Source organism: Vanacampus margaritifer, chromosome 1, assembly GCF_051991255.1.
Source record: "Vanacampus margaritifer isolate UIUO_Vmar chromosome 1, RoL_Vmar_1.0, whole genome shotgun sequence".
NCBI classification, from domain to species: Eukaryota; Metazoa; Chordata; class Actinopteri; order Syngnathiformes; family Syngnathidae; genus Vanacampus; species Vanacampus margaritifer.
In genome coordinates, this window is record NC_135432.1 from 6,972,329 (window position 1) to 6,998,776 (window position 26,448).

General features: G+C 39.5%; 1 protein-coding gene across 1 annotated transcript in view; it reads left to right on the plus strand.

The window, feature by feature from the left end:
* The window catches only part of b4galt5 (UDP-Gal:betaGlcNAc beta 1,4- galactosyltransferase, polypeptide 5), a 41,583-nt gene extending 15,695 nt beyond the window's left edge, over window positions 1-25,888 (plus strand). Inside the window, exons 2-9 of the mRNA XM_077570345.1 lie at window positions 12,910-13,026; window positions 13,128-13,241; window positions 14,547-14,674; window positions 16,104-16,220; window positions 17,601-17,788; window positions 17,879-18,001; window positions 18,337-18,438; window positions 20,781-25,888. Of these exons, the coding sequence (XP_077426471.1) occupies window positions 12,910-13,026; window positions 13,128-13,241; window positions 14,547-14,674; window positions 16,104-16,220; window positions 17,601-17,788; window positions 17,879-18,001; window positions 18,337-18,438; window positions 20,781-20,928 (1,037 nt within the window). The 3' untranslated portion in view covers window positions 20,929-25,888. The remainder of the gene's footprint in view (window positions 1-12,909; window positions 13,027-13,127; window positions 13,242-14,546; window positions 14,675-16,103; window positions 16,221-17,600; window positions 17,789-17,878; window positions 18,002-18,336; window positions 18,439-20,780) is intronic.
* Window positions 25,889-26,448: the final 560 nt, after the last annotated feature.

Genomic DNA, 26,448 nt, shown 5'->3' on the forward strand with positions numbered 1-26,448 from the left:
CGATATGAATTCACATGCATAACAGAACGTATGGTGTTCCACAGGGTTCAATTCTGGGGCCTCAGCTGTTTTCATTGTATCTGCTTCCCCTGGGTTCCATCGTTCTCTGAATATAGAGTAGAGTTGAGTGATGGAATTCTGCATGATTTGCGATGCCAAGTTGAGCAATTATTGCCCAGCACAACTAGCTAATTAGCAAAACTAAAAGAGCACTTGATTAAGCTGCATGGAGATAGGGAATACAAGAACACGACACCTTATGAATTCAAAGTGAAGAGAACCAAATTCGATGAAAAGACTACTCTTGATTGTTCACCAGTAAATCCTATACCTGTCTTGAAAAAATATATATATATTTTATCTTTGAATAAATAGAATGGTTTGGCGAATGCTTTGAGACATTTTGTATACATATTTTTTAATTATGACACCAGTATTTTTTTTTCTTTTTTACTGAAAATTAATATCAACTCTAAATTTACGGCCCACTAATAATCTGTACCGGTATCGCTATTATATTGACACTTTTGTATTATTTGTGTTTTCAGATGGCGCAGGACTTTTGAGTACTGCAACTTGTCATTTCTGTTAAACCCCCGCCCCACCCACACGCCCCACCCCCACCCCATCTCTCGGTACAGGCTATTTTTTGCTCGTTGATGCAGTCAATAGTGACAGCTGAAAAGATAAAGTGAGTTTGTGCTGGGAAAAGAGTGCGTTTCTTGCTCGCTCGCTCTCACACACACACACACACACACATAGTTGCAATCTGTCTGCCTCCCGTATTTTTCACGCTCCCTCACTCCGCCGATCAGTTTTTCACTATATGCTTGCAGCAGAAGGGGGAAAAAATGGGAGGGTGGGGAGCTCCTGGAACCTCTGCAGCATCCGTGTTTTCGGCGCATCTGCTCTTTGTGCCGCGTCATGTTTCAGCAGACACGGACGGTGACTCAGGGGAGGGTCGCAAATGCACACAGTTAGCTGATAAGCGTACACGGACTGCGGTGCAGCAGAGCATGTTTGGGGGGAAGGATGAGGGGGGTTGAGTGGTTAGTCCAAGATAAGGTTTGTACGATAATAGGGATGTAACAGTAATGGCAATATATAAAAAAACGTCACAAATCTGTTAAAAAAGTCAGGTTGATTTTCATTTGGTAGTTCTAGGACCCTCTGATGGCTAGTTTTTTCAATGCAGTTTAATTTTTCGCTAGGCTTGTTTTGGCCATTCTATGTTTAAAATCCACGCTAATTGTCAGATGAACGTAATATGCTTGTGAACCGAGTCAATATGTGGAGGAACTCAATGTGTGCGTGCATTAGCAAGTAAGTGCCTTAATATTAAGTGTTATTAGAGATTTTTAGGTTGTCAATATGCATTGCTGTTATACACAGAAGCACAATATTGTGCTTTTTTTTTGTATGAGCTAATTTTTAACAATATTGAATATATATTTATGTTGGTATATAGGACATTTGTTTAAAATTATATGTGATTGTTTTTTTTGGGGGGGGGGGGCATGTATCAAAAGTTTAATTAAGTATTGGTCACTCCTCAAAAGTTGAGCCCTCAAACTGGTATCCGTCTGGAAAAAAAAGTGGTATCAAACATCCCTGTTTTAAATACACAAAGTGTATTTTTTGGAAGTATTCACAAATCATATCTGCAGAATTTCTTGTTCTGAAGTAAGTTGAGTCACTGCCATTCGACCCTTCAATTGCAACTCAAAAGAAATTGCTCAACATCGTGGCAGTGCTAAGGAAAGCAGACAAACCAGTTCTAATATGTGACAGTATTCGGACCTTTGATTCACTGGGCCAAAAGATAAACTGTTAAGTGGACAAGTCAATGGTTGTAACTTGGTTTTATCTAATTGAAGTGTTATTTCAAGCCTCCATCATTGTAAAGGATGAATGCGCTGATTAAAAATCAGCATTTTCACTTAAGAGTATTTGTCTCAGATGATTAAATGAAATGGAACAAAGTAGCAAATTACTAGAGATTTTGTGATGGCCGATGTTGGTTGATTTTAAAAAGACAATGAGGAGAGAGGGCAACGGAAGGCTAGATGCTTTCGATTATCCGATAAATGAAAATTGTATTAATGAATGAAAGTGACCAGCCAAGAGGAAATGGTAAGCCGAAAACGAGGGGCAACGAGCGTATTTTGGAGGCTCTCAGGAAGCGGACCTGATGCCAGACACTCTGATAAGTGTTGATGTCATTTGCGGACTTTGGAAGCTGTCAAAGGGACATCTGCTCACAGGATCCGCCGCTTTGTTTGCTTTTTAGATTAGCCAGACAATCTTTGTAGGATTGTGCTGCGTTTGAATTCCTTTGCCCATTGGACGGTCGGCTATGTGTTTTGTTTTGGGGGTTTTCCCGTCATTGTATCTCCACCCACTCCTGTTTAGTTTCGGTGCAGTGTGACTTGACTTGCATGTATTAATTAGGTTTGTACTCTGGATTTTTGTCATAGTATGTCCACCTCTATGGTGCTGATGCTGCTGATGCTTTCCTGGTCCTTTATCAATTGTTACTTGCTAGTTGCTAACTGGTAGAAGCAGAGATACCTTTACAGGCCTGTACATCTCGTGAGGTAGCCTAATGAATGAACGAGTATTCGAACATGTCAAATTAAAATTAAATTAAAAATAAAATTTGAATGTACATATTCGGAAAAGAGCTGGAATAAGTTTTATAAAATGTAATGTTGCTAATATATTGATATTGTAGCTACTTTGACCTTATATTTCAAAAATATCATGTTTGTATTTGTTTTTAAACTGCTTGATATTTGTTCTTTCAGCTCCACACTGTCTATTTTAATTGCCTACTATTTTAATAATTGATTAACTTGTCAATTATTTTGTCCATTAATCGATAAATCAGATTAAAAAACAAGTTTCAATTTCCATCCCTATATTCAAAAGCATTTCAAATTGGTAGGGGGAAAATGCACAGATATTAATAAATGAATTACAACTCAGTTACCAACTGATTTGATCCATAACATGTCGGGGGGGAATCAAAAATGTTGATCATTAGCTTTCAAAGTAAATTCAGATGTTTGCAATTTTTGTTTTATTTTGATCCAACACAAAGAGAATAAGTTTGCTTTCATAAAGCACTACAAAAATCTGAGAACATTTACAGTAAGGAGGCTGAATTTTTTTAAGATTTGGACAATTTTAAGTTAAACAAAATCTCTGAACAATTAATCGATTATTAAATATAGATTTATTTGATAAACGATTAGTAATCGCTTCACCTCCTCTCGATTGTTTTAATTGTTGGTCAAACAAGATTTGCCTTGGTGCTTGTGGTTTTGGTGGAAAGCTAGTGGCAGAGGGTTTGAACAATTTGATGGAACAAACACGCTACTGTGCTTCTTGTGGCTTCTTTATAATCTGTTATATCCATCTATCCTTTTCTGTGGAGCGCATGTTGGTTGAGCTGGAGCGTATCCCAGCTGACTCTTGGCGAGTAGCAGGCTACATGCTGGACTGGTCGCCGATCAATGACAGGACACATTATCAAACATTTTCTATTTGATAAGACAACAAGAAACATTGCTACAAGTTGGTCATATTTTTATTTTCATGGACTAACAACATTCACAGGTGATTTTTTATTTATTTTTTTCTTCTTTTTAACTGCAATTTGAAAGTGAAGCACCAACTCCAAGGGTTTTTCTTTCATTTAAGTAATTGAAAATATTGCCTTCCTTTAACCATTGTAGCATATATTTATTTCCTCATTGCTTGAACTCACACTTCCTCTTTACTTGCAATTCAATGTTGTGAAAGACTAGAACAAACTTTTGTCAACGTTTGGTTGCCTTCAATACAAGGTACGGAGTGTGTGCTGCGCTGCGGGGTCTCAGAAAGACTCATGATCCACTTCTGATCGTCATGTGACAACTATTACGACTACTTCCTACAGGCTTGCTATGTGACTTGTCTTGTGATTCATTCCATCATTAATGCCACTCTGTGGTCAACTCAGATTTTCAGTTTTTCCATAGGAATTAAATTTTATACCCATGTGCAAACAAATTTCTTCAGAATTGCTTTCATGCTTATACAAGTGTTGGCAACAAATTTGGAATTTTCATATAGACAAATCTCGCATTGTAAGTTTTGGTAGAGTTGGTATTAATTTGTCATCGTAATAGGTTATATTTTTTACATTTTCTTTTGACCTTTATCCCCCCTCAGAACTGGCTACATTAAAAGACTTGTTTCCCCCCTCAAGCTGACTTGACCCCTTAATATAATTTCATGCACGTCTCCCAAAGTGTGTGTAGAATTGCCCCTCGGGGAACGAATTATCTGCACAGTAAATGCTTACATAACCTTTAAGTTTCTCGTGACAGTGGTTGCGGGCGGGGGTGGTGAGGTTGCCGTCCTTAAAATTCAGGAGGCGACAAAGGCAAGAATAAAGGTAGCAGACAGCAAGTGGGATTGGCCACAATTGGATTCAAAGGGAATGAAGAATTTCCTCGTTTATAGCCCCCTTTACATTGTAGTGGTTCTACCCCGAAACAGCTTGGTTCCTCCATGTGTGATCGCTTTTATAAATAAAGATGACTTGACTTGACTTCCATTACACTTTTTTGAAGCCGTGCAGTTAGAATGTAGCCTGGCAATAGCCAGATTGATTTGTGCTTCATTCGAGGAAGCTCTCCAAAATGTCAGTCTGGGGAAGGCGGGGCATGCTGTACAACACTTCAAGCTGATTGGACAAAGCAGAATCGTGTGCACGTTTACCTAACTTTTGTTTCGACCAATCACGGCATGCGACTGTTGTGACTAGTTGATATCATGGCGTTGAGTTTTGTCTGTTTTGCAATGTTGATATGTGGATACAAGAGACAAATTCAGCGAGAACAGAATTAATTGCAGCGTCCACGCATTCGTCCACCGGTGTCGTCATGTTTGGATTGTTTCTTCCTTACTTATTGTTTACGCCACAGCTGCATATCCCGACCCCAAATACAATGTCGCTCTGTGATTGGTCCAAACCACCAGTGGTTTTTATCGGTGGAAATCAATGGGAGTGGTACAAGATGGATTCTCGGGAGTTTGTGAACTCACAAATACCGCAAAAATACATCTTGCGAGATCAAGGTTAGTTACAATGGAACCGTGCTCAGAATGACTTCGAACCTGGTTCTAGAACACAGGCCGAGTTATCCGCAATAACCTAACTGTGAACCAAGGCAAATTCTGGGCAGAGTGTGGTAGTGTTGCATTTCGTTTTTAGCACCGGTACTTAAAAAAATAAATACGAGACAGCCCGCCAACTCTGTTTTAAAGGCAAGTACATATACACGCATGGCCGCCTGTCTACCGATATGTGGAAAATGCCTTAAGTGAGCATCATGCCTTTTTCAGCGTGCCTGCAAAAGGGCAACGGAAGATGGCTTCACGCACTGAACACAGAAGCGCTCGCTGGCTGTGCACTCCTTGTTGAGAAGAATCCGTTTTCGAAACGTTTTGTAACGAGCAAATGTTTTTCACGGACTGACAGCGACATGTGACATATTTTTGACACAGCGACAGGTTAAGTCGAGTGTGATATATATATATATATATACATAAATATATACATTATGTACATAAGCTAACATGTATAAATCCTAATATTTTGAATTATAAAATATAAAAAATAATTTGAAGCATTTTTGTCAGTTACAATTTTGCTGCTTTCGCTGATGTTTTTTATTTTTGTCAAGGTACCGTTTCATTACCGGAATCGAGGTCAAAATTTTGGTATCGTGACAACACTAGAGTGGGGCCAGGCCATTCTGGAATCTGTAATTGCAAAGAGCCTATAAAGTACCGCAATATGGAATTAATAGAACTCTTTTCCTATCGAGGAGAAGATGACGTAATTTGCCTGAATGGCAAAATAAGTTACCATAGTAACATTAGGATCACGTGTGTTCTGCACCTGCTGTATTGAATATTGAGTCCGGTCATATATGCTGCAAAAGAATTTAAAACATTACGGGCATTTTTACATCGATCCATGTGTGTGTGCATGCCCATGTGTGTGGTGTGCACGTGTGTGTGTGTACATCGATTCATTCCAGCCTCAGGGGTTTCTCAACATCACTTAGAGAAGGTTAAAGGAGGCAATAACATGCTCGTCCCTTTCAGCAAGATTAATAATGCTTCGTTTGTTTCTAATGGCGGCATATTTCACATGCTTGTTTAAAAATAAGCTCTAACAGAAGTGCATAACCGGCTTCAACATATCCTAACCATGCGTCGGAGGTCCAATTATCATTAAATGTGAGTGATTTCATGCTAATGCATTGCATGATCAACAGTTTACTTTCCCATAAGATGTTGAAATGGGCCAATTTGGATTGTCACCTCGCTGACGATGGGCATCATTCATTTTGTTTTGACTCGGACATCACGCGTGTTCAACTGAGAACGTTGACGCTCACGTTGCGCCACTTCCTGGGTGTCTGTGGGCATCACTGATAGGCAGTGGCAGGAAAAATGGCCCTTTTCTCCGAGTGACAGCTTTAATCCCTGAAAGCTCGGAGTGCATGTGTAGGGAGTGTGCTTGTGTCACCGTGCACGCGTGTGCATGCAGGGAGGAAAACTGCCTTTCAGCTCTTATCAGTGAGCCGGCAGAGTGGGGCCGATCACCTAGCATTGCTGAGCTATCAATGTGGAGTTAATTGCCTTTCACAGGGAAAATGGAGGTGGGGCATGGTGGAGGATGGGGGTCAATTTTTTCCCTTTTCTATTTTGATTAACCCTTGCTGCACTATAAATTGTTATGCCTCAGCCTGGAGTTTTGCCCATAAGCCGGCGGCCACTGCTTTTCGATTATTCACTGAATTGGTGGCTACAAACAGATTTGACACGTGTTGGAAATGACATTAGGCGGCAAAGGAGAGAGAGATGAAGAGAGGCGATGAAGAAGAGAAGAGCAGATAGGTAGAGTGGGGATGGAGGGGGCATGTGCAGTCAGAATGAACGAGAGGTGGGCGGGGCTTGGCATGTGGACTGCGTGTTCTGTCCAAGCTATAGCATACAAGGTCGTTCAAGGTCTGCTTTCATGCTTGATAGGATAACTTTTTTTTTTTTTATGAGCAGGACTGAAGTGTGGATTGCTTTCTAATCTCGTGTAGTCAATCATCATGTGGAAGTACAGTGGAACCTCGGTTTGCAGGATGAATCTGTTTGATGAAAATAGAATGGGCTCTTTGCATAAAGCCACTACTTCCTGAACTCAATATCACTCCTTCATTTTCTGTCTTTCATGATTGGACAAACTGATTGATTAATCCAGGTGTGCCTGACCATTGTCGTCATGGTTACTGAGGTCAGGCACACCTGGATTAATCAGATTGTCCACTCATTAAAGACAGGAAATGAAGGAGTGGTATTGCGTTCAGGAAGTAGTGGATTTGTGCAAAGAGCCCATTGCAAGAAAACAAATATTTTTTTTTTCCTGAGGATAACTAGTTTTGCATACCTTTATTTTCTATTAAATGAAATGAATAAAGGAACATTCATCACCACTCACAACTTTTTTTAAGTAGCATTGTGACAAGATTTTCCAAAAATTAAACCGTCAAAATGCAGTCTGGTTAGAGTAGCCACATCAACCAATGTACAAGACAGCAAAAATTTGGAGAATCGAATGGTGGGTTCTAAGGTATTTGTGCCATTAAAATAAATTACTTTTGGGGTAACCTTTTTGTGTGAAATCACCAAAATAAAATCTGGTCAAATATGCCTTCAAATTAGAGTAAAACAATAAAACTTTTGTTCTTTATTTATTGCTGATACATCCGTCATCGAGCAGTTTGTTTCATCTGCTACTTGCGGACCCTGTCTCAGATTGGCTGACAAATTCCAGTTATAAATATCCACCAAAAACGCTTGTATGGACCAAAATTTTGACGGGTTATCCCAAGTCAAGTGTCAAAATTAGAAGTTTCAGATTCCATGTAAATAAAGCAAACAATATTCGTGAGAAGAGCAGTGTGGGCGTTAGTATACATATGTCATAATCGTAATATATAGTACATAATTGTACATCATAATTAGTCGTTTTTCTTTTTAATACACTGCTAAAAAATAAAGAGAACACTAAAACTACTCATCCTAGATCTGAATGAATGAAAGGGGAGATAATATATAGCAGGTTTTAGATGTTTCCGCCTACCAACACACATGATACTAAAGATCAGGATCATTATCTGGCATGCCAATGAGCTGATTATATGAATCAGGTGTGCTAGTCGGCGGAAACATAATCGCGATATTGCTATTGTCATCAAATCCCAACTCGGATGGAACTGATCAGCAGTGCAGAGTTTCTTACATTACATACCAAGATCAGCCACATGTACACAAGTTTTGTACCTTGCTATAAGTTTTTTCTTGAGTAGATTTCTTTATAAAGGCTTGGAACACTTTCTTAGGCCCAACGCCGACTTATTTAGCCGTCGCACTCTAAACAAGTTCAAAAAAACAGTAGATCACATTACAAAATGCTTCCTATGAACACGCGGGATGATGCTTACTCAACGAGAAGTTCAGACTGAGTCACGGACACAGGGGAGGCTTTGTGCAGAAGGTCGATTCCAGGAAATCAGTGGCTGAGTTAGGTGTTTTGGGGTTGAAAATAGAACAGATTTACAAAAGTGAAGTTTTGGACAAAAAAAATTGCCACTATGAAAACTAGGGCATACTAAAAACCGAGCTTTCATCGTATAATGCGTTTTAATCATGTCCCTTAAATGACATGAGGAATCAGCATATAGTACAGTCGTAAGGATGTGCATCCCTTTTCCAGTACTCTGTCTAGCACAAGCAGCCTTGTGTTGTAAACTGCCGCATTTGCTTCCTCTGAACGGCAGGTCTCTTGCGTCTAATTGCATTTGTCACTGTAGCCTCCAATGTCTTGCACTCACCATTACTTCATTCCATAGAGTTGCCTCTGCTACTTTGCTGTAAATGGAATCAAATGTTGATATTATCTGTCTCCTGTAAGAGTATTTCCCGCAAGCTCAACCCTTGAAAGAATACAGTGACTGTCTCTTTGGAGAGGAGAGCCAAAACATTACATTAACCAGGCATTTTTGCTTTGTTCACTGCACTGTGGAACTATGCAGGATGACACTCTAGACGCCAGAAATGGACATACAAATCAATTCATGGGTTGTTTGACCATCTGCAGAATTGTGACGATTTTGTGGAATTGGTTGTTTAATCTTTTGTTTTAACTTCTTCTCCGATCTCTCCATTGCAACCCTATAAGTTAATGGGCCATGAAGAGAGTGACTACTACTACATGCTGTCAATAATCGGATCAAGGCCAGAATTCTGGTTTCAAGGTAACCCGTTTACATGTGTGGCAGAAGGAATCACTCTCGTTTACATGGACATTTGTGTTCGATTGGAATATCCTGTTCGGATCGCGAAGCACAGACAACGTAATTACGTAACCGTCTACGGTCAATAAACAAATAAAATATTTATGTCACTCACCTAGCTAAATAAAGTAGTCTGTTTACTCCTCGCGCCCAAAGTGTGGTTCTTTGCTGCGTCGTCATGATTGTTTACACCGGCTTGAGTATTTCCGGGATTTGTGTGTGTGTGTGTATGTGTATATATATATATATATATATATATATATATATATATATATATATATATATATATATATATATATATATATATATATATATATATATATATATATAAAATGAAAACGACGGAGAGAAATCAATGTTTCAAAATTCAAGCAAGGCTCCTTTAGCGAGAGGGCTGGAGCTGCGCATACGAGTGTTTACTACAAAAACTAAGATTCCTTGCGAATTCAAATAAGCGAAGAAGAAGAAAAGAAGACGAAGAAGAAAATAGAGTATGCGCACAGCGAAAAACAACACACCGTTCAATCAAGGTTTTCCGAATGCGTTTATATGAGCAAGAATTCGGGTTATGAAGGGGGTAACCCAGGGGTCTTATTAGGGTTTTTAAAACCCCGAAGAAGAGCATATTCAGGTTATTGCGCGTTTACATGGCCTTACAAAACCCGAATATTGCCAATATTAAGGTTTTAAAAGGGTTATTGCCTGCAGGTACACATATAGTCAGTGACTAGGCTAACCAAGTTAGCACAGCAATCATGTTTGTTTAATGTTGGAGAGGTTTATTGGGCTTCACGCTCGAATGGCATAAGTCTGGAGTTCCATCAATCCATTTTCTACAGCATTTATCCTCATTAGTATTGCAGGGTTCCACAGCTGACGTTTTGGCGAGAGGCCGGGTACAACTTGGACTGTTTGTCAACCAATTCCATTGTCTGGTGTTCCTTTTTGCTTAATATTTGAATAATGTGAATGCACCATTCAAACACTGTTGTATCTTTTTATGTTTTTCTCATTTTCAACCTTGATAAATAAAATGTCAAGTGCCCAACCCATCTCCATATGCTTGGCAGGCATGGGAAGGACACTAGGCAAAGTGGGCTGGTGCCTGCAGGTATGGGTCACACGCCAGAAGTCTCTGAGCAATTTTCCATCATATGGCACCACAGAGTGTCATCAGCTAGAGCGATTGTGCGCGCGTGCGCGTGAGAGAAAGCACCTCCGTCAGACATTTTGGCTCTGATGCTCAAGGAGGTGTGAGTTTTTTCAGGAGTGTGTGTTGGGCACAGTTTGTCACGAGAGTGATATATAATTCAAATGTTACTTGATTCCCATTTAATGCTGCTAACTTCTGTTCTAGTCACTGTATAACCATGAGTGTGCAGTTCTGCAAGCCAGGCACTTTGTGCTGAACAAGATGAATGTGATGGAAACGGTAATACAATTAGCGATGACAAATCACATCCAGTGGATTTGTAGCTCAGCGGTATTACTCACACGTCCTTGCACAAACACATGGAGGTGCATTCATCGAGGGGTGTGCATCATGTTGGGATTGCTTGGTCTGGATTAGTGGTGGAGTGATTGTGCTGAATCGCAGGTTCACAGAGGAAGCAGTTCAACTGTAGCAGGGTCGTTCGCAACAAATGCAAGAAGCCAAACGATCGATTGACTTCATTCCTATAGTCAACATCATTGTTGCTTCTTCAGGATCATATTACAAACCTATAATAATGTAAGGGAGGGACAGTGGAGCAAAAAAGTATTTAGTCAGTCACCGATTGTGCACTTTCTCCCACTTTAACACAAATTCCTCATCTGTGAGAGTCATAATGGGTCATTTCACCTCAGCTCACCCAATGAGTGAAAAACTAATTTTTTACATTCCTGCCTTCTCATTCTTCCCACATTCAATAATTCTGCAGGGTTTTGATTTTGCCCACTGCCCCAAGTGACGTTGGTTGTGAAAGTGTTCTTGGTCAATACTGGGCCAGTCAGTTGATGGCTGTTTTCGTAATCTAGCGTTCCATCAACTGATTCAACAACCATAGCATCAGTTTTTTTTTCTTTTATCCTGTAAGAGCCTGATCCCCCCCCCCCCCCCCATTACAACAAATCGTTGGTGACTCAGTCATAAATTAGTGTTGCTCAACAAGGGAGCACATTGCTAGAGAAATTGCGTGTAACTGCTGAATGAAAAAATATAGAAATGTGGAATCATATTGAATTAGATGGAATTTTGTTGAAAGTCATGGAATTATGTAATATGGTATTGAATGATTTGGAATGATATTAAATATTAGAGAACATTGAATGATCTTGAATGTTTATGGTGAAAATGCATGCATTGAATGATGTGGAATGATATTGAATGACATTTTATTTATATAAAATGAGTCTGGTGAAACTGTGCAACATGTGAGTGAAAAGTGTTGACTTTCTCATGTGGGAATGAGCTGAACATTTTGAATGTAGAATTAGAAGGAATTTTTTAATGTGCTATTGGAAAATGAAGGGGAATTTGTGGGTCAAAAATGTAGAATTATGTGGAAACATTTTGCTTGGGTAAAATATATCAGATTTAATGACAAAATGAATTGAATAAGGTGAACCTTTTACATTTTGAATAGGAATGATACTGAATTTGTAAAAGGAGTAATATGAACCCTAGCCCCAATACCCATACACCTCCTCTAAGAAATTTTGTTGGTGGAAAAACATACAATATTAAGTGAAAATTTTTTGGGTGAGTATTGGGGGAGTGCTGAAAATTAATCCCAATGCGAATTGAATGATCTGAACAGATTGAATTTTGAATGGAACAGAATTTTTCTGTCTATTTCGTGAAAAATTTTAAATTGTGGAAAAACTGACCGTTAGGAATGTCACAAATAATAGCCCCATAGTCAATTTGTCCATCCGGTTTCCTGCCCCCCTCCCCAGCCTCTTCATTACTGAGTAACATTCCAGTTGTTGAATTCTTTGGAATGAAAGCATAGATGTGTTGTCTGGAAATTCCCCTCAGTGAGTCACCAAGGCAGAACATTTTTCAGGGGCAGTTTTTGGTCAGCCGTGGGATGTCTGTTATTTTAACACTAGCTTTCATATTCTGCAGGTAAATTTTAATGAGGGAACTGCTCTGTTTAACACAGAGCATAAATGTGAGGAAGTAAACATTATGTGTTAATATGTAGTAAATTTACCCAGTGAAAAAAATTGGGGGGGAAAACAATTAAATAATTTTTAATGTTGCTCTGACTTGTAATGAGGATAGTACTGTCAAAAATGAAGGAAAATGCTAAATCATTCTTGATGGATCAAATTCATATTGGCACTAATGAAGCTTATCCATGAAGAAAATGTCAGACTTCAGTTAGCATTGATGGACTATTGTGCGCTCTAACGTCTACATCTGTCTAATGCCTTTGTTGAATGTGCTAGGACTGAACACGTGAACTTAGATCCCAAACCTAAAGTTTGTCTGTGTCTCTTTCCACAGTGAACGAGTATGTGTTCATGGTCCAAGCCAGAGGGATCCGGATCAGAGAAAATGTGAAGAATATCGGCGCTCAGGTCCTGGAGCAGGTGGTGAGAGGTGCCTACAGCAATGGCACAGGTACTTTCCATTGGCATAACATCTTTCTACATCAAGAGTGGACGGCTCATGCACGAATAATAGCTTACAAGACGTGAACTAACATCACTGCCTGTTTCCAGATTACTCTTATGACTTCAACATGAGTGAAAGTGATGCTCCTCCCACTGCATACCTCCCTGAGGGCTTCACGTACTTGCCCTCTCAAGTTTGCCCCGAAAAACTGCCCTCCATGAGTAAGTTCATTGTTGATTTATTTTTTTTTTTTCTTCAACCCTTTTTTTTCCCGGAGTCTTGTAGCTCCGTTCGGTACTCCGATGTTATTTGGGTGGAGATTATTAAAGTATTATTAGAGAGTATTGCGCGAGTAGTGATGGAAATTTGTAAGAATTTTGAAACGCGATTCCATCATCGATTCTCCTTATTTATTGCTCCAATTCCTTACCAAGTCTTATTCGGGGAAGGGAATTAAATCATACAAATTATAATATCATTATATAGTATGTTATTATATGATATGATAATGCAGAAGATGCAGTATGGTCAAAATAAATACATATAACAATATAAGTAATTTTACATCATAATAATATAACGTAGCCCCCCGCATACACGAGGTTCGGCACCCACGGATTCACCTATTCACAAATTAAAAAAATATATTTTTTCAAATGGGAAAACATTTAATAGTAATTTATCCCAACTTCTGAAATAATTTTGGGTGTTTAAATGATTATATTTATCTGATACTTTTTTTATGGGTTCACCTAATTTTAATATTTTTATAAATTTGGGGGGCATTTTCATGGAAAACATTTAATTGTAGTTTATTCCCACTTGGTTAAATTATATACAGTAATTTCTGGACTATAAACCGCTACTTTTTTCACTTGCATTCGACCCTGCAGCTAAGGTGCGGCTTATCCATCAGATCACAAGGGGGCGCACTACAAATTTGTTTATAAAAAAAGAAAAACTGAAACCAAGGACAGGAAAGCTCGGACTTGCCCCCAGAATACATTTCTGCCAGTGAAAAGAAGGAGGCAGTAATGCACAATAAGTCAACGCGATTATGGAATGGGGATTTTGAGTGCCAGTCCGAGCTCTAATTGTGATATATAAAAGTCGCACCTGAGTATGTCGTATGACCAACCAAACTTTAAAAAAAATAAAAATAAGTGACCTATAGTCTGAAAAATACCATACATGGCTGTATTTCACATAAACGTCTCTCTCCCCCCCAAAAAAGAAGCCCCTCTTGACCACTGTTACATTTTTCCCCCCTATTGGGTTGTGGCGTTTTAATTTCAGTTTTAATTGATGATTTCTACAAATGTTTAGCCGTGGCACGGAATAGCTTAATGTGCCTAATTATGCTTCTCAGCGCTCAACCGTTAAAGCGTTTCAATCACATTGCTCTTTTTCCCTCCTACGTGCTCATTTTCCAACTGCGCTTTGTAATCATTAACGCATGTTGCTTTAGTCATCTTCTTTCCACTGTTTCATATTATACAAACGGTGTCTTTTTGCTGCAAACACAGAGGGTAGGTTGGAGGTGAATATGAGTGAAGTGTCACTGGAGGATGTGGAGAGATCACTGCTGCCAGACGAGACTACTATGGCTTCAGGAGGCCACTGGAAGCCCAAAGACTGTTTACCTCGCTGGAAGGTTTGTCACCACACATTTGCCATGTTGCATACATTAAACTGACGGACCTTAGATGAGAATCTGTATGATATTTCATTTGATGTTGAAATGCTAGAAAAGCGAATGGCATGCCAGTGAATATTCTCATTCATCTCTGTCATCATATTCTCAGGGCATTGAATTGATCTTCTGCCTGTCGTAGAACATGCATGGCCAACTTAAAATGCAGGAAGGGGCCACCATTAGTCATCAGTGCTACTCAAGGTCCACATAGGACCACGTACTTCCTAACCAGATTTATGATAAAAATGCCATTTTGATAAAATATGTGCTTTTAATATATTTATTTATTTTTTTTTTTATAATGCATTACTATGCTAAACCAACGAGCAAAAAAATAACCACATAATGTGGGGTTGTGTTTCTTTTCAGTTTTTTTTTTCTCCAGGGCTTGCATAAAAATTACTATTCAAGGACGGCCCAAAACTACTGAACAGCAAACCAACATTGAGTGCAAGAACTCATTTTGTGCATTTTTTTTCCCCACAAAAAAAATCAACTCACTCAAAATTTAAATATTATTGTTCTTTGTTTGTCTTCCACATCATTCTAAATCAGCAAAAAATTATTAGGCCTTCTCATGTTGTAGAATAAGACCCTGTATAAGTGCACCTAAGCCATTACTGCCATCTAGTGGTGAATGATGACATTACAACTTAAAACTACGGTCGAACTCTGCATATTCGGAGTTTGGCAGTTGCAAATTTGCATATTCAATGGTTGTTGTTGTTTTTTTCATTTTGATTTTTTTTTTCTCCGGGATTTTCTTTTCCAATTTACCTCCAACTGTTTAAAAAAAAAAAAAAAGTAGAATAAATGTTTTCGCGTGTATTGAGGCTTTATTTTTGTTTGTAATGATAAATATACTTTTTTTTTAATACATATAATGAATCAGGGATCCATTAAAAGTGTGGCCGCCAGTTGCCCATCTCTGTTTTAAATTTTTTCTCATTGCTGAAAAAAAAGTGGATCTACTCTTTGCTTGTGTCCAGCAATCCTGCATGCCACCCGTCTATCTCATTTATTCATTTGGCCCGAGAGTGTGCGGCACTGACAAACAAATCTTTAGATTCACTCTCCTATAGATCAAGCTTGGCGCTCTCAACTAACAATAAGCTCTCTGTGTGTGCTTTTTGTTCCGGTGACTTTTGTCTGCTTTATGTCCACTTTCAAAGGAAGATCAAAATGCGCGTTTGAATAGCAGCAACTCATGTGTAACAACACACCATTGAACTGACATTGCCTGCCCACCCCCACCCCCCCCGCTTCACCCCTGATTGATTGAATGTCGGATGTCATTCCACAAATGATATTTCAGTTTCTTTTTCTCCTGTTCCAAGCGTACATGCATGTTAACTCATGTTTCTTTTACTACCTTTTGTGGCCTTAGGTGGCAATCCTAGTCCCGTTCAGGAACCGACACGAGCACCTGCCCATCCTCCTGAGACATCTGGTGCCAGTGCTGCAGAAACAGAGGCTACAGTTTGGCTTTTATGTCATAGAGCAGGTAGGCTCACATTTAGCTTTTGTCACCTTTACCAACAAGCGTTTAGCAATGTGATAAAATGATGTCTCAAGATGGCAGCCTGTTAAAATTTGGAGTATATTTGGAATGGCTACGTCAACCTGAACACACCAAAAACTTTGAGCATACCTGCAAATTAGTGTAAAACAGAATAACCTGATTGTTTCTCAGGTTATCTCCTTGACCATTTCGTTTGGCCTGCTACCTCGGCCCTTAGATGATGCGTTATCAGGTTTCAGGTAAAATTATCCACCAGGGCCCGGTTGTTCAATTCTCTGTTATTTTAACCACTGTTTAACCCCTTATCGCCGGGTAAATTGTTAACCCACCATTAACTAACCGACCGTTAAATATGCGTTGTTCAAAACATGGGTAGTCACGCTCTTAGTTAACGACACCATTAAAGTTAACTGTGCTGTTTGCCGCACTGGTTAGCACAGATATATCCCACAATTCCTCTTTTTGTTTACTTCCGGGTCGGCGAAAGGAATGGATACTATCCAAACGACCAACCAAATAAACGTTATTCAATTAATGATTGAAGCAAATTTTTGTGAAAAAATTTGTTATTATTTTTTACTTTATTAAAATTTATTTTGTTATACTGTGTGTATTTTCAGTGAATATTTTGTATTTTTGCCAATATTTTGTAGCATAGAATATTGCATGTTTTTGTTTGATTTTGTTTCTCATATTTTTGTCTGTTTTTTCTTTTTGCCTAACGTAATTGTTTTTTTGACTGATTTGTATTTTTCATGTAATATGAGAATGGCTTTTATTTGTCTTGTTTTTTTATTTACATACTTCTAATATGTGTGTATTTTTTTATCTAATACTTGTAATGATTACTAATATTTGTAATTACTGTTTTAAATTAAAATTAATTAAAAAATATAATATTATATTATTAAATTTAAATTAATTTAACGTAAATAATTAGCCCCTATTCAAAAACGGCTGGATTGCCGCTTAGCTCATATTCCACTAATGCAATATTAAACAGACTAACATATTTAGACCACTGCATAGAACATATTATTGTCAAAAAAGAATTGGGGGGTTGACTTATCCTTTAAGGAAAGGTGGCATAAAGGGGTGGAGATTTGACTTTTCTTAAAGCCCGCAAGACAAAGCACCCTTAGGAACTTAAAATGTCTGCAATGTCTTTTGTTTTAGACAAGATGTCTGCAAGATGTACCAAAGATGACAATTTCATGTTAAGGCTTCGTTTATATAAATCGTATCTTATTTGTATAATAAATGATATCTTTTTTTTAAACTTGTGTCCGAAGATAAAAGCCAGACAGAAAAGAACATTTTAGCCCGTTTGGGTTCAAACCATGTTTGAAATCCCCCATCCAGGCCGGCACGGAGCCGTTTAACCGAGCCATGTTGTTCAACGTGGGCTACAAGGAGGCCATGAAGGATCTGGACTGGGACTGTCTAGTTTTCCATGATGTGGACCACCTGATGGAGAATGACAGGAACTACTACGGCTGCACGGACATGCCCCGGCACTTTGCGGTCAAGCTTGACAAGTACTCGTACATGTGAGTCCACATCTGCTCTCCTTGGGGGGCTCTCGTAAGCGCAATTCATGCTTGATACTCATTTAATATACGTCTAATTGTTCCTCCAAGGCTTCCGTATAATGAGTTCTTTGGCGGTGTCAGCGGCCTGCGAGTTGGACAGTTCAATAAGATTAATGGATTTCCTAATGCGTTCTGGGGCTGGGGAGGAGAGGACGACGACCTTTGGAACAGGTAAGAACAGAGATGCACACGCACACCTTGTCCTATCAAAGTGTACAACTGCGGCAAGCTGTCAATATGGCATTAAGTATGTCCAAGAGATGGATGAGCCGGCTAATATTTTCTCCCCTCTATTTACATTTTTCAGACAAAAAAAAAAAAGTTTTTCACCTGCTTGCTGCGCACACACACACACAACTGGTGGTCTTTTATTACCAATTTGAATTGTGTACAATACTTGTATGTGCATATTTTGTCCCAGGCTGAGTGCGTATTCTATGAACATACGGTAATTAGTGTCACCAACGGAGCATTCATGCATCACTTAGCAGCAAATGTGTTTGTAGGGTGCTGTATGCCAATTACACCGTAAGCAGACCACAAGGAGAGCTGGGCCGCTACATGTCCATTCCGCACCACCATCGCGGCGAGGTCCAGTTCCTGGGGAGGTCAGTGCCATGGCATGTTTAACTCACACGCACACTCGCTCGCTCAAATTGGAAAGAAGCTTAGGCTCATGTGAGCCGGTCACATGAAAAGCCCGAGCAGCGACTTGAAGGGAATTCCAAGACTTTGCATGTGACAGATTTCCAAACGCTCAGGGACAGTCATCCTCACTAGGAAGTTTTCAAAATTTGGTTTAAATGTTATATACAGTAATTTCTGGACTACAAGGCGCACCTGACTATAAGCCGCACTAGCTAAATTTGGGGAATACTACACGTATAAGCCGCACCAGACTGTAAGCCGCAGGTGTTCATAATGTTACCGCACCGGGTTCCCGCTACTTTATTTTCCATAATAAATTTGTGGCGGCCGTAACTCAGGGTGTTAGAGAAGGTCGTTCAGTAACCAAAAGGTCGGCTGTTCGATCCCCCGCTCTCCCCAAGTCATGTCGTTGTGTCCTTGGGCAAAGCACTTCACACGCATTGTCTCCAGTGCTACTCACACTGTTGTATGGAAGGTGCGAATGTTTGGTGGTGGCCGGAAGGGCCGCAGGCGCACACTGGCAGCCACGCTTGCGTCAGCCTGCCCCAGGGCAGCTGTGGCTACTTAAGTCGCTTACCGCCACCACAGTTGTGAATGTGTGAGTGCATGAATAATTCATCCGTTCCGTTTGTAAAGCGTCTTTGAGTGTCTAGAAAAGTGCTACATAAAACCGATGCATTATTATTATAATGAGGGTGCAGAATGTCTCACTCTCGTTCTGTCTCTCCTACTGTATTTGTTTTGCTCTGCCTGACGCTCTTGCGCTTCCTTTATAGTGCGCCCCCTTGTGATCCGATGGATGCTTTTTCATTTAACTCAGCCGAAATGCAACGCTTGGTGTTACTTTGGTGATTATTAAATATTGCACACAAGTAATACACAGGTTTTTTTTTTTAAACAAAAATACTGGAACTGACTAAAAGTAATCTAAGCATTTTTAAAATAACTAGAACTAATAAGAACTACAAGAACTACCCTCAAAACTAATTCAAACTAAATTAAAAAAAAACTTGAAATGAATGAAATAAAGACTAACTAAAATGAATATTCAAAGACTATAATAACCCTGAAAGGTATCCTTATTAATATCGTGTTTGTTGAATACGAGTTAAGCAGCCAGATCCACCCGTTTTTATTTCTCCATCTCAGGGGGTGGCCATTTTGCCACTTGCTTTCAACTGAAAAGGACGTCACATTTTCTGAAGCTGAGCCGTGATTGATTGTTACCTAATGCTGCATTCAAGGAAGGCGGGAAGTCTAATATATCCCACTTGGATTCTCCCAGTTCTGACCTCAAAAGCGTTCAAGGGCAAATCGAAACAACAAAGATAGCTGATTCCGATAAATTGTTTGTTGTTTTGTTAAGTCAACCTATTTCAATTAACTAAAGTAAAGTAACAACACATACTTAGATATAAATATGTTTAAAAAATGTTGTCTTGCCAATCACGGTATGTCTCTCTACAGTGAGGTCGCCGTTGTCGAGTGACATCAGAACAACTTTGCAACCCGAATGTACGAGTTCAAAAGGGCGTTCCTGTGCTCACTTAGTATTATGAAGTCAGAAAAGTCAGACTTCCCACTTTCCTTGAATGCAGCAAAAGCACTGAGTTCAGTCGACAGCAAGTGGCAAAATGGCCACCCCATTGAAATGGATAAACATAAGAACACTAGTCTGCTGGTGTGCGCTGTGAGCCAATGAGAAGTAACGTCGTCACAGGGCGGCCATCTTGGGACAGGGATGCTGAAGCATTACAGTAAATGGAGCACGGACATTCAGATAGCTGTAGATTGCTCAACTCTCACAAACTCTCAACTGATTTTCATGTTTCTTGTTAGGTATGACATAAGAGGTGATACAAACAACTATGTGGTGTTTGAAAAACAAACTGCAATTTAAAAGGGCCTATGCAGACTTGGGTCTATTAGTGGAACCCCCAGTTCAAAGTAAACATAGTGAAGCTGTGTTAAGCTGTTATGCTGTACACAAATAGAATAAAACACAAGTGAAGTCAGCCCTGAGTGTTAATGCTTTTGCTTTTGTTTATTTTCAATACAGGACATGTACTTCTCTTTGTAAACTTTATCTGGGAGTGGCAATAAACAGCTTGAAGCCTCCTTTTTGATGAAATGTTTAATAGTTGTTAAATTGCTTCGTTAAGTGACTTGAGTTGCGCTCTCAAGTCAAATCTAAAAAAAATTGTCAAATGATGGCTCATACTTGGAAAAACTTAGTATTTGAAGTAGAAGTGGAATATCTTGAAAACAAGCAATCTGATGATTTGTGTGATTTCTCCCGCAGGTATAGTCTTCTGCGCCACTCAAAGGAGAGGCAGAAAGTGGATGGCCTGAACAACTTAAACTACTCCCCCCTAGTGTCCAAGAGGCCTCTCTACACCAACGTGACGGTCAGCTTGAGCAGAAATCTTGCACCTGTAGCCGACTACTGATGTAGGCAGAGCTGGACTGACAACCACCCCGGGAATCAAAAAGTCCTCTGGGACATCAGCCATATCTCACCAGTTGCGGCACTGCTGAAAAGCTTTTTAGTTTGTTCGTGCTTTATTTCTTTTGTGGGTATGCAAAAAAAAAAAAAAGAAGAGAAAAAAAAAAACGGAGACTCAAAATACGCGTTGGCTAAATCTTATGAGAAAATAGGGATAAATGCTGCACTTGTTTGTGCCACAGTCCACCACTTCACTCATCTGGGATTATCTAGTCTTCAGTGTCCACATGCCTTTTGCACCATTTTGGCCTTCAACACCCATCAAGTCATTAATTTCCTTCATCGAGTCTGCGATTAACTCCTCCCCGCACTTCAGTTTACATTAGTTTGATAAAATAGGCCGTGAGACACACTTGCCACTCTTGCACGCGCGCAACAGTTTGACTTAAAAGGTGATGACGTGCTCTCTTATTTTGCTTTTGCACTCCTTACACGAATGCAGTAGTCCTGTGAAAACATTTGCATGCACAAACATACACAACTTTTAGCGCGTGGAAGCTTGCAGCTGGTTCTGCAAAAAGGTTATGCCAAAATCTACAAATGAACAGAACTATGAAGAGTGTTTTCAATCATCTATATATGAGATAGTTTATGCTAAATTTAGAGTATATTAATACCTTGCTAATTTCTTAAAGCTATATTTTACCCTGTGAACGTACCATTTGAAGACTGTGATATTTATGTTTGCGTCGTCGCTTTGGGTGGACGCGGTTGCCGGCGAGCGGCTGCGGGTGGGGGAGTGTTGCTCGTCCTGTTAGCAATAAGCCGGAAAATCACAGAGATGAATTTCGACCCGACTGCCTCACGATACCGATGCAATGGCGCAGGTGCTAGTATATTCTCGCATTGGACTACAGAGACGGCAAGACGGCGTACGCGAAGGTTTGCGTCCGATGACGAAGGGGCGTTTTTCCCACCGGCTTGTCTGGGAGGACGTTGGTGAGGGAGAGCCTATGCAAATGGCTTGTGTGGATCAACTTGCCGTGTCATCAGTCAGAGTGACAGGATGGACTTCAGACCCCACTTTGTTTGCCGTGCGTAATCACAGAATTTTTTTTTCTTTTGTAAAGCGTGATCGCCTCCGCTTTCACCTGAGCTAACTGGAGGTAGAGATACTTGATTGCTGTCACTGTCCAGATAGTGTTTACAGAAGCTTTTGATTTGTTATTTGTCAGATTGCATTGATTTTCCCACCCACCCCCTTCCCATTGTAAATCTCTTTAGCAATGCCTGCCTTCGGTAATTTTATTTTAAAACTAAAACCTCTTTTTCTCGCAGTTCAGAATATTTGAGGCATCAGCTTGTACGCGCTTGATTCCCTACCCGGTCAGGTTGTTTTTCGAGTAGCATACGAGTCGAAGATCGCGCATTGACGCTTGCTGACGTTGTGCTAGTACACAACAGTCAAATAATTGCCCTTCTTTGATTCAAGTGTGCTCGAAATTTAGAGGTGGCAAATCCAGGTCCAGAAAGTAAAAACCCTACCACGGATTGACTTTAGCCATTGATGCTAGCTAGCCCCCTAGCAGGTGTAAACAAGCACCATGGGAGTTAGCTAGGGAGCTAGCTAGCTAGCACCTGGTGCTAAATTCAAACTGTGGCAGGATTCTTACTTTCTGGACCTGGATTTGCCACCTCTGTCAAAATTCAACCGAAATATATGGTCCATAAAAAAATAAAATAAAAACAGACATACTCTACACTGGCTGTGCCCTCATCACAAAGCTACTCCATTTCACACAAATCGCCTTGTATTCATTTGCTGTTTTTTTTTTTGTGGGGTGGGGGGTGAATTACTGTTGTTCCCACAGTGAGGCTGGACCTCTTTTTATTTATTTGATCTCTTATGGATTATTTTCTGTAATTGTTTTTTGTTTGTCTAATTTCTGGCAGTTGATGTGCTGATTATGACGTAACGTATGAGGCTGTGTTAGACGCACTGAATCTTGTAGTCGTGTGTATTTGTGTGTGTGTGTGGGGGGGGGGGGGGGTTGTGAGGTTCGGATCCTGTGTTCAAATCATCCTGGGAGCGGCTTTATTTCATGCAGACGCCAGGTCGGATGAAATAGATCGGGACGGGACCCGTTTACGACGATGTGTGTGTGTGTGTGTGTGTTAATCTGCTCAGCAGACACGTCTGAGGACGCCATTTTGTGTGACAACCGCATGAAGAGCAAGAAAGCCAATTAAGTGTTAGCTGTCCTTGCCTTTCACTGAGCACCTCCTTTTAAACCAAGTGATAATCAATGCCGCTGTTTTCCAAACAATTCGAAGGACATGTGGCTACTAGTACCAACAGTCACATCCTTTCTATTAGGTAATCTCGATTGCTTTACATCTAAAAAGTCCCTTTCATCTACAAATAAAGGAAACAAACAACTTCAGTGGGCCTTTGTGATGAAAGTCAAACTAAAATCGAATCGTATAAAAATCCAAAGCAATTTTTTCAATTGAAAATAGTAAATTAGAAAATCCAATTTAATCTGTTCCACAAAAATATATTTGATAGAAAATGACAATAAAGCTATATACAAAAAACAATGTGAAAGAATACATATAAATGACTTTTATGGAATACTCTTGATGGCGTATACAGCGGCAAGGCGTGTCCTTTCTTGAATTCTGTTGAAACTTTTGGTTATATTTTGTAAAACGCACTCGACAGAAGTCAATGCACTAACAAGCCTCCCGGACTGCTTGGCATCACTCGGTTGGGGCAACTTTGATGTAACATCCTGTCAAAATTTAGGTCTTCAAAATAAAAGCGTGACAGTATAAGAAGTTTCACCATTTATTTGGCCCTTTGATGGCTTATTTAACAGTCACATTTGTAGAAGTCACAATGTGACGCAAGAAAGTGTGGTGAAACTGTTATATGGTATGCTTTTATTTTGAAGGTCTGACTTTTTGACAGGATATGTTCCGCAGATGTTGTCTAAATGTTGGAGCGCAGACTGGGAGAATTTGTGCTTTGATTTGTTAACAGCTTGCATTGTGGACTACGCTTTGCTGTCAAATGAGTACTTTATAAACAATTTACAAAATAAAAAAAGAAATAGCCAAAAAACCTTATCATACGAAAACTAGGGCATCCAAAAACCGAGGTTTTAGGAAAAAATTTGGATTTTTTTTTTGCTTTTCATCAGGAGGTTTTTGCTTTTGGTTCTGATTCGGCTTCAAAGTGCACATTTTATTTTCTAACCAAACGCTAAAAAGGTGCTCGTTCGTGAAAGGTCACGACATTTACGTAAAGCATGAAAGCGTCTCCATGCGTGTTTGAGTGAGATGGCGAAACCCTCCAGAGGTGCAACTGCACTCCTAGAGTTGAAGTTTTGTAGATTTCTTTTCCTGCACTGATAATGATTGAGAGGAGGAGCCTGGCAGTGAGCAACTCAGCAGGTTCTTTCTTTTCTTGACACTTACATGAAACACTGTACATGTTTTACTTTTATCATTGCTTTAAATTAAAAGCGCCAATGGACGTGTAGAAAGAGCCAAACGGTTAAGGTTAGGAACATTCACATGAGGATGTGACATGAATTGTGCTCGTTATATGAAGAGACCTGATTTGGTCGTACAGTCAATATCGGGCTTTATCTTCAGTAATATGGTACAAGCAGCTTCGTCTGCCTGCTGATGAATTAAAAATGTTTGTTTTTGTGTTTTTTTTTTTTTTACCCCCATGACAGCTTGACTGGCTTGTAAAATTCTAAATCAGTCTGCACTCTCATGCTTTTGTCCAAAACAGGAAATGGATTGTTTTCGGTTGGCGATAGGAGCATGCTGGCCAGTCATGTACCTCTTTATTTATATATATATATATATATATATATATATATATATATATATATATATATATTGTAAATGGTCTCAGTCCAGACAAAGATGGAGCCTGCTGCTCATGGTACCATAACCTCACCTGTTCTGATCCATTCTTTGCTGGTTTAAATGAAGGAACCATATTTGGGCATCTGACAAAACTGGCAGCCTTAAAAGCTTCTTAATTTATTGCAGTGTTTTTCACTCAAAATTTTTATTATTTCCATTTTTTTTTTTACAAGCAAAAATATTTAAATTTCAATAAGTGCATATCAAGTTATAGATCATTGTAAATATTGTTGTGTGTAGTGTTTTAGAAAAATCTATAAGGTCTTAAATTTACTACAGATGGTAGCATAAAGAACAAGGATTTGGAGTGGGTTTGGCTGGTACGGGTGCCATTTAAGTGACGCTGACATAGCAACGACATCAATCTTTTTACATCACTGCTTCCCAGAACAGCATTTTTTGAAACGCACACACACAAAAAAAAAAAAAACATCTCTATCCTCGCTCCCCCCAAATTTGGATTGCTCTTTCAAAATTGCAGATGTGTTGTACATTCACGTGGCCTCCCCCGCTCGTAAGGTTAAGATGCTGGTATTGACCAGATGTGTGATGGCAGAAGTGGGCACCTGCCTTGGTATTTTTTTCTGCTCGCGACATCTCCAAGGGTGATTGATGACAGTTGGGATGTAGATGAGTGGGCTGCAGCCCGCCGTCTGCCAAAAAACACCATGTGCTTTAAATGCCACAAAAATCGAGGCACCCAAACCAGCGACGCAATTTGCTCCAAAATCTTCACTGATTCATTTTCTATGGATTTGAACCAAGAAACAGACTCCACTAAATTATTCAAGAATCAATTGACATGACATTGTCCCAAATTGTGAAGAGGGCCACGCCCCTTTGAATTCGAGTCACTCTAAGCCACTTGTCAAAACTTGATGTCAGCCTTACGTGGATCTGTTTGTGTATTGGCATATTTATCTTTTGATTATTGAAATTTGTATGATGGGGATTTTCTTTTATACCATCATTGTTATTGTCAAAGTACACCAATAAAAAAAAAAACTTGTAAAGATGCAGTGGCTCTGTCTTTATCTTACACATCGCTCGTCATTTACCTCGATGTGGTTGGCGGCTCCATTTTTAAATATACGTACACATATAGCCTATTATTCTTTCTTTATATATGATTCTTTATTATTCATGTTCTCCGCACTTTCTTTTCCTCTTTCAACTCCCACTTACAACATCCGTTCCAACTTCAACATGCTTCCAAAATGCATGCCTGCCCGGGCTGAAAATTTTTCTCGATCCACTTTTACTTAACAGTTTTCCCCCCCAATTTAGTACATCAAAAAAATCCTCATTCATTTTCAATGGGACATTCAACTTCCTTTCTGTTACATACCACTCATTATCATTCCGATGTGTTTGATACTGCTGCGGTGGCGCAGTTGGTAAAGTGCGTTGTCCAGCGACCATATGGTCGGAGTTCAAACCCCAACTCCGACTATACATTGCAAATGTGTCCATTCATGCAAGGCACTAAATAATATACATAAATGCATTACAAAATCACATAAATGAGGATTAAACCCATCATATCCACATTCATCTTCAGTGACAGCTTTCCATA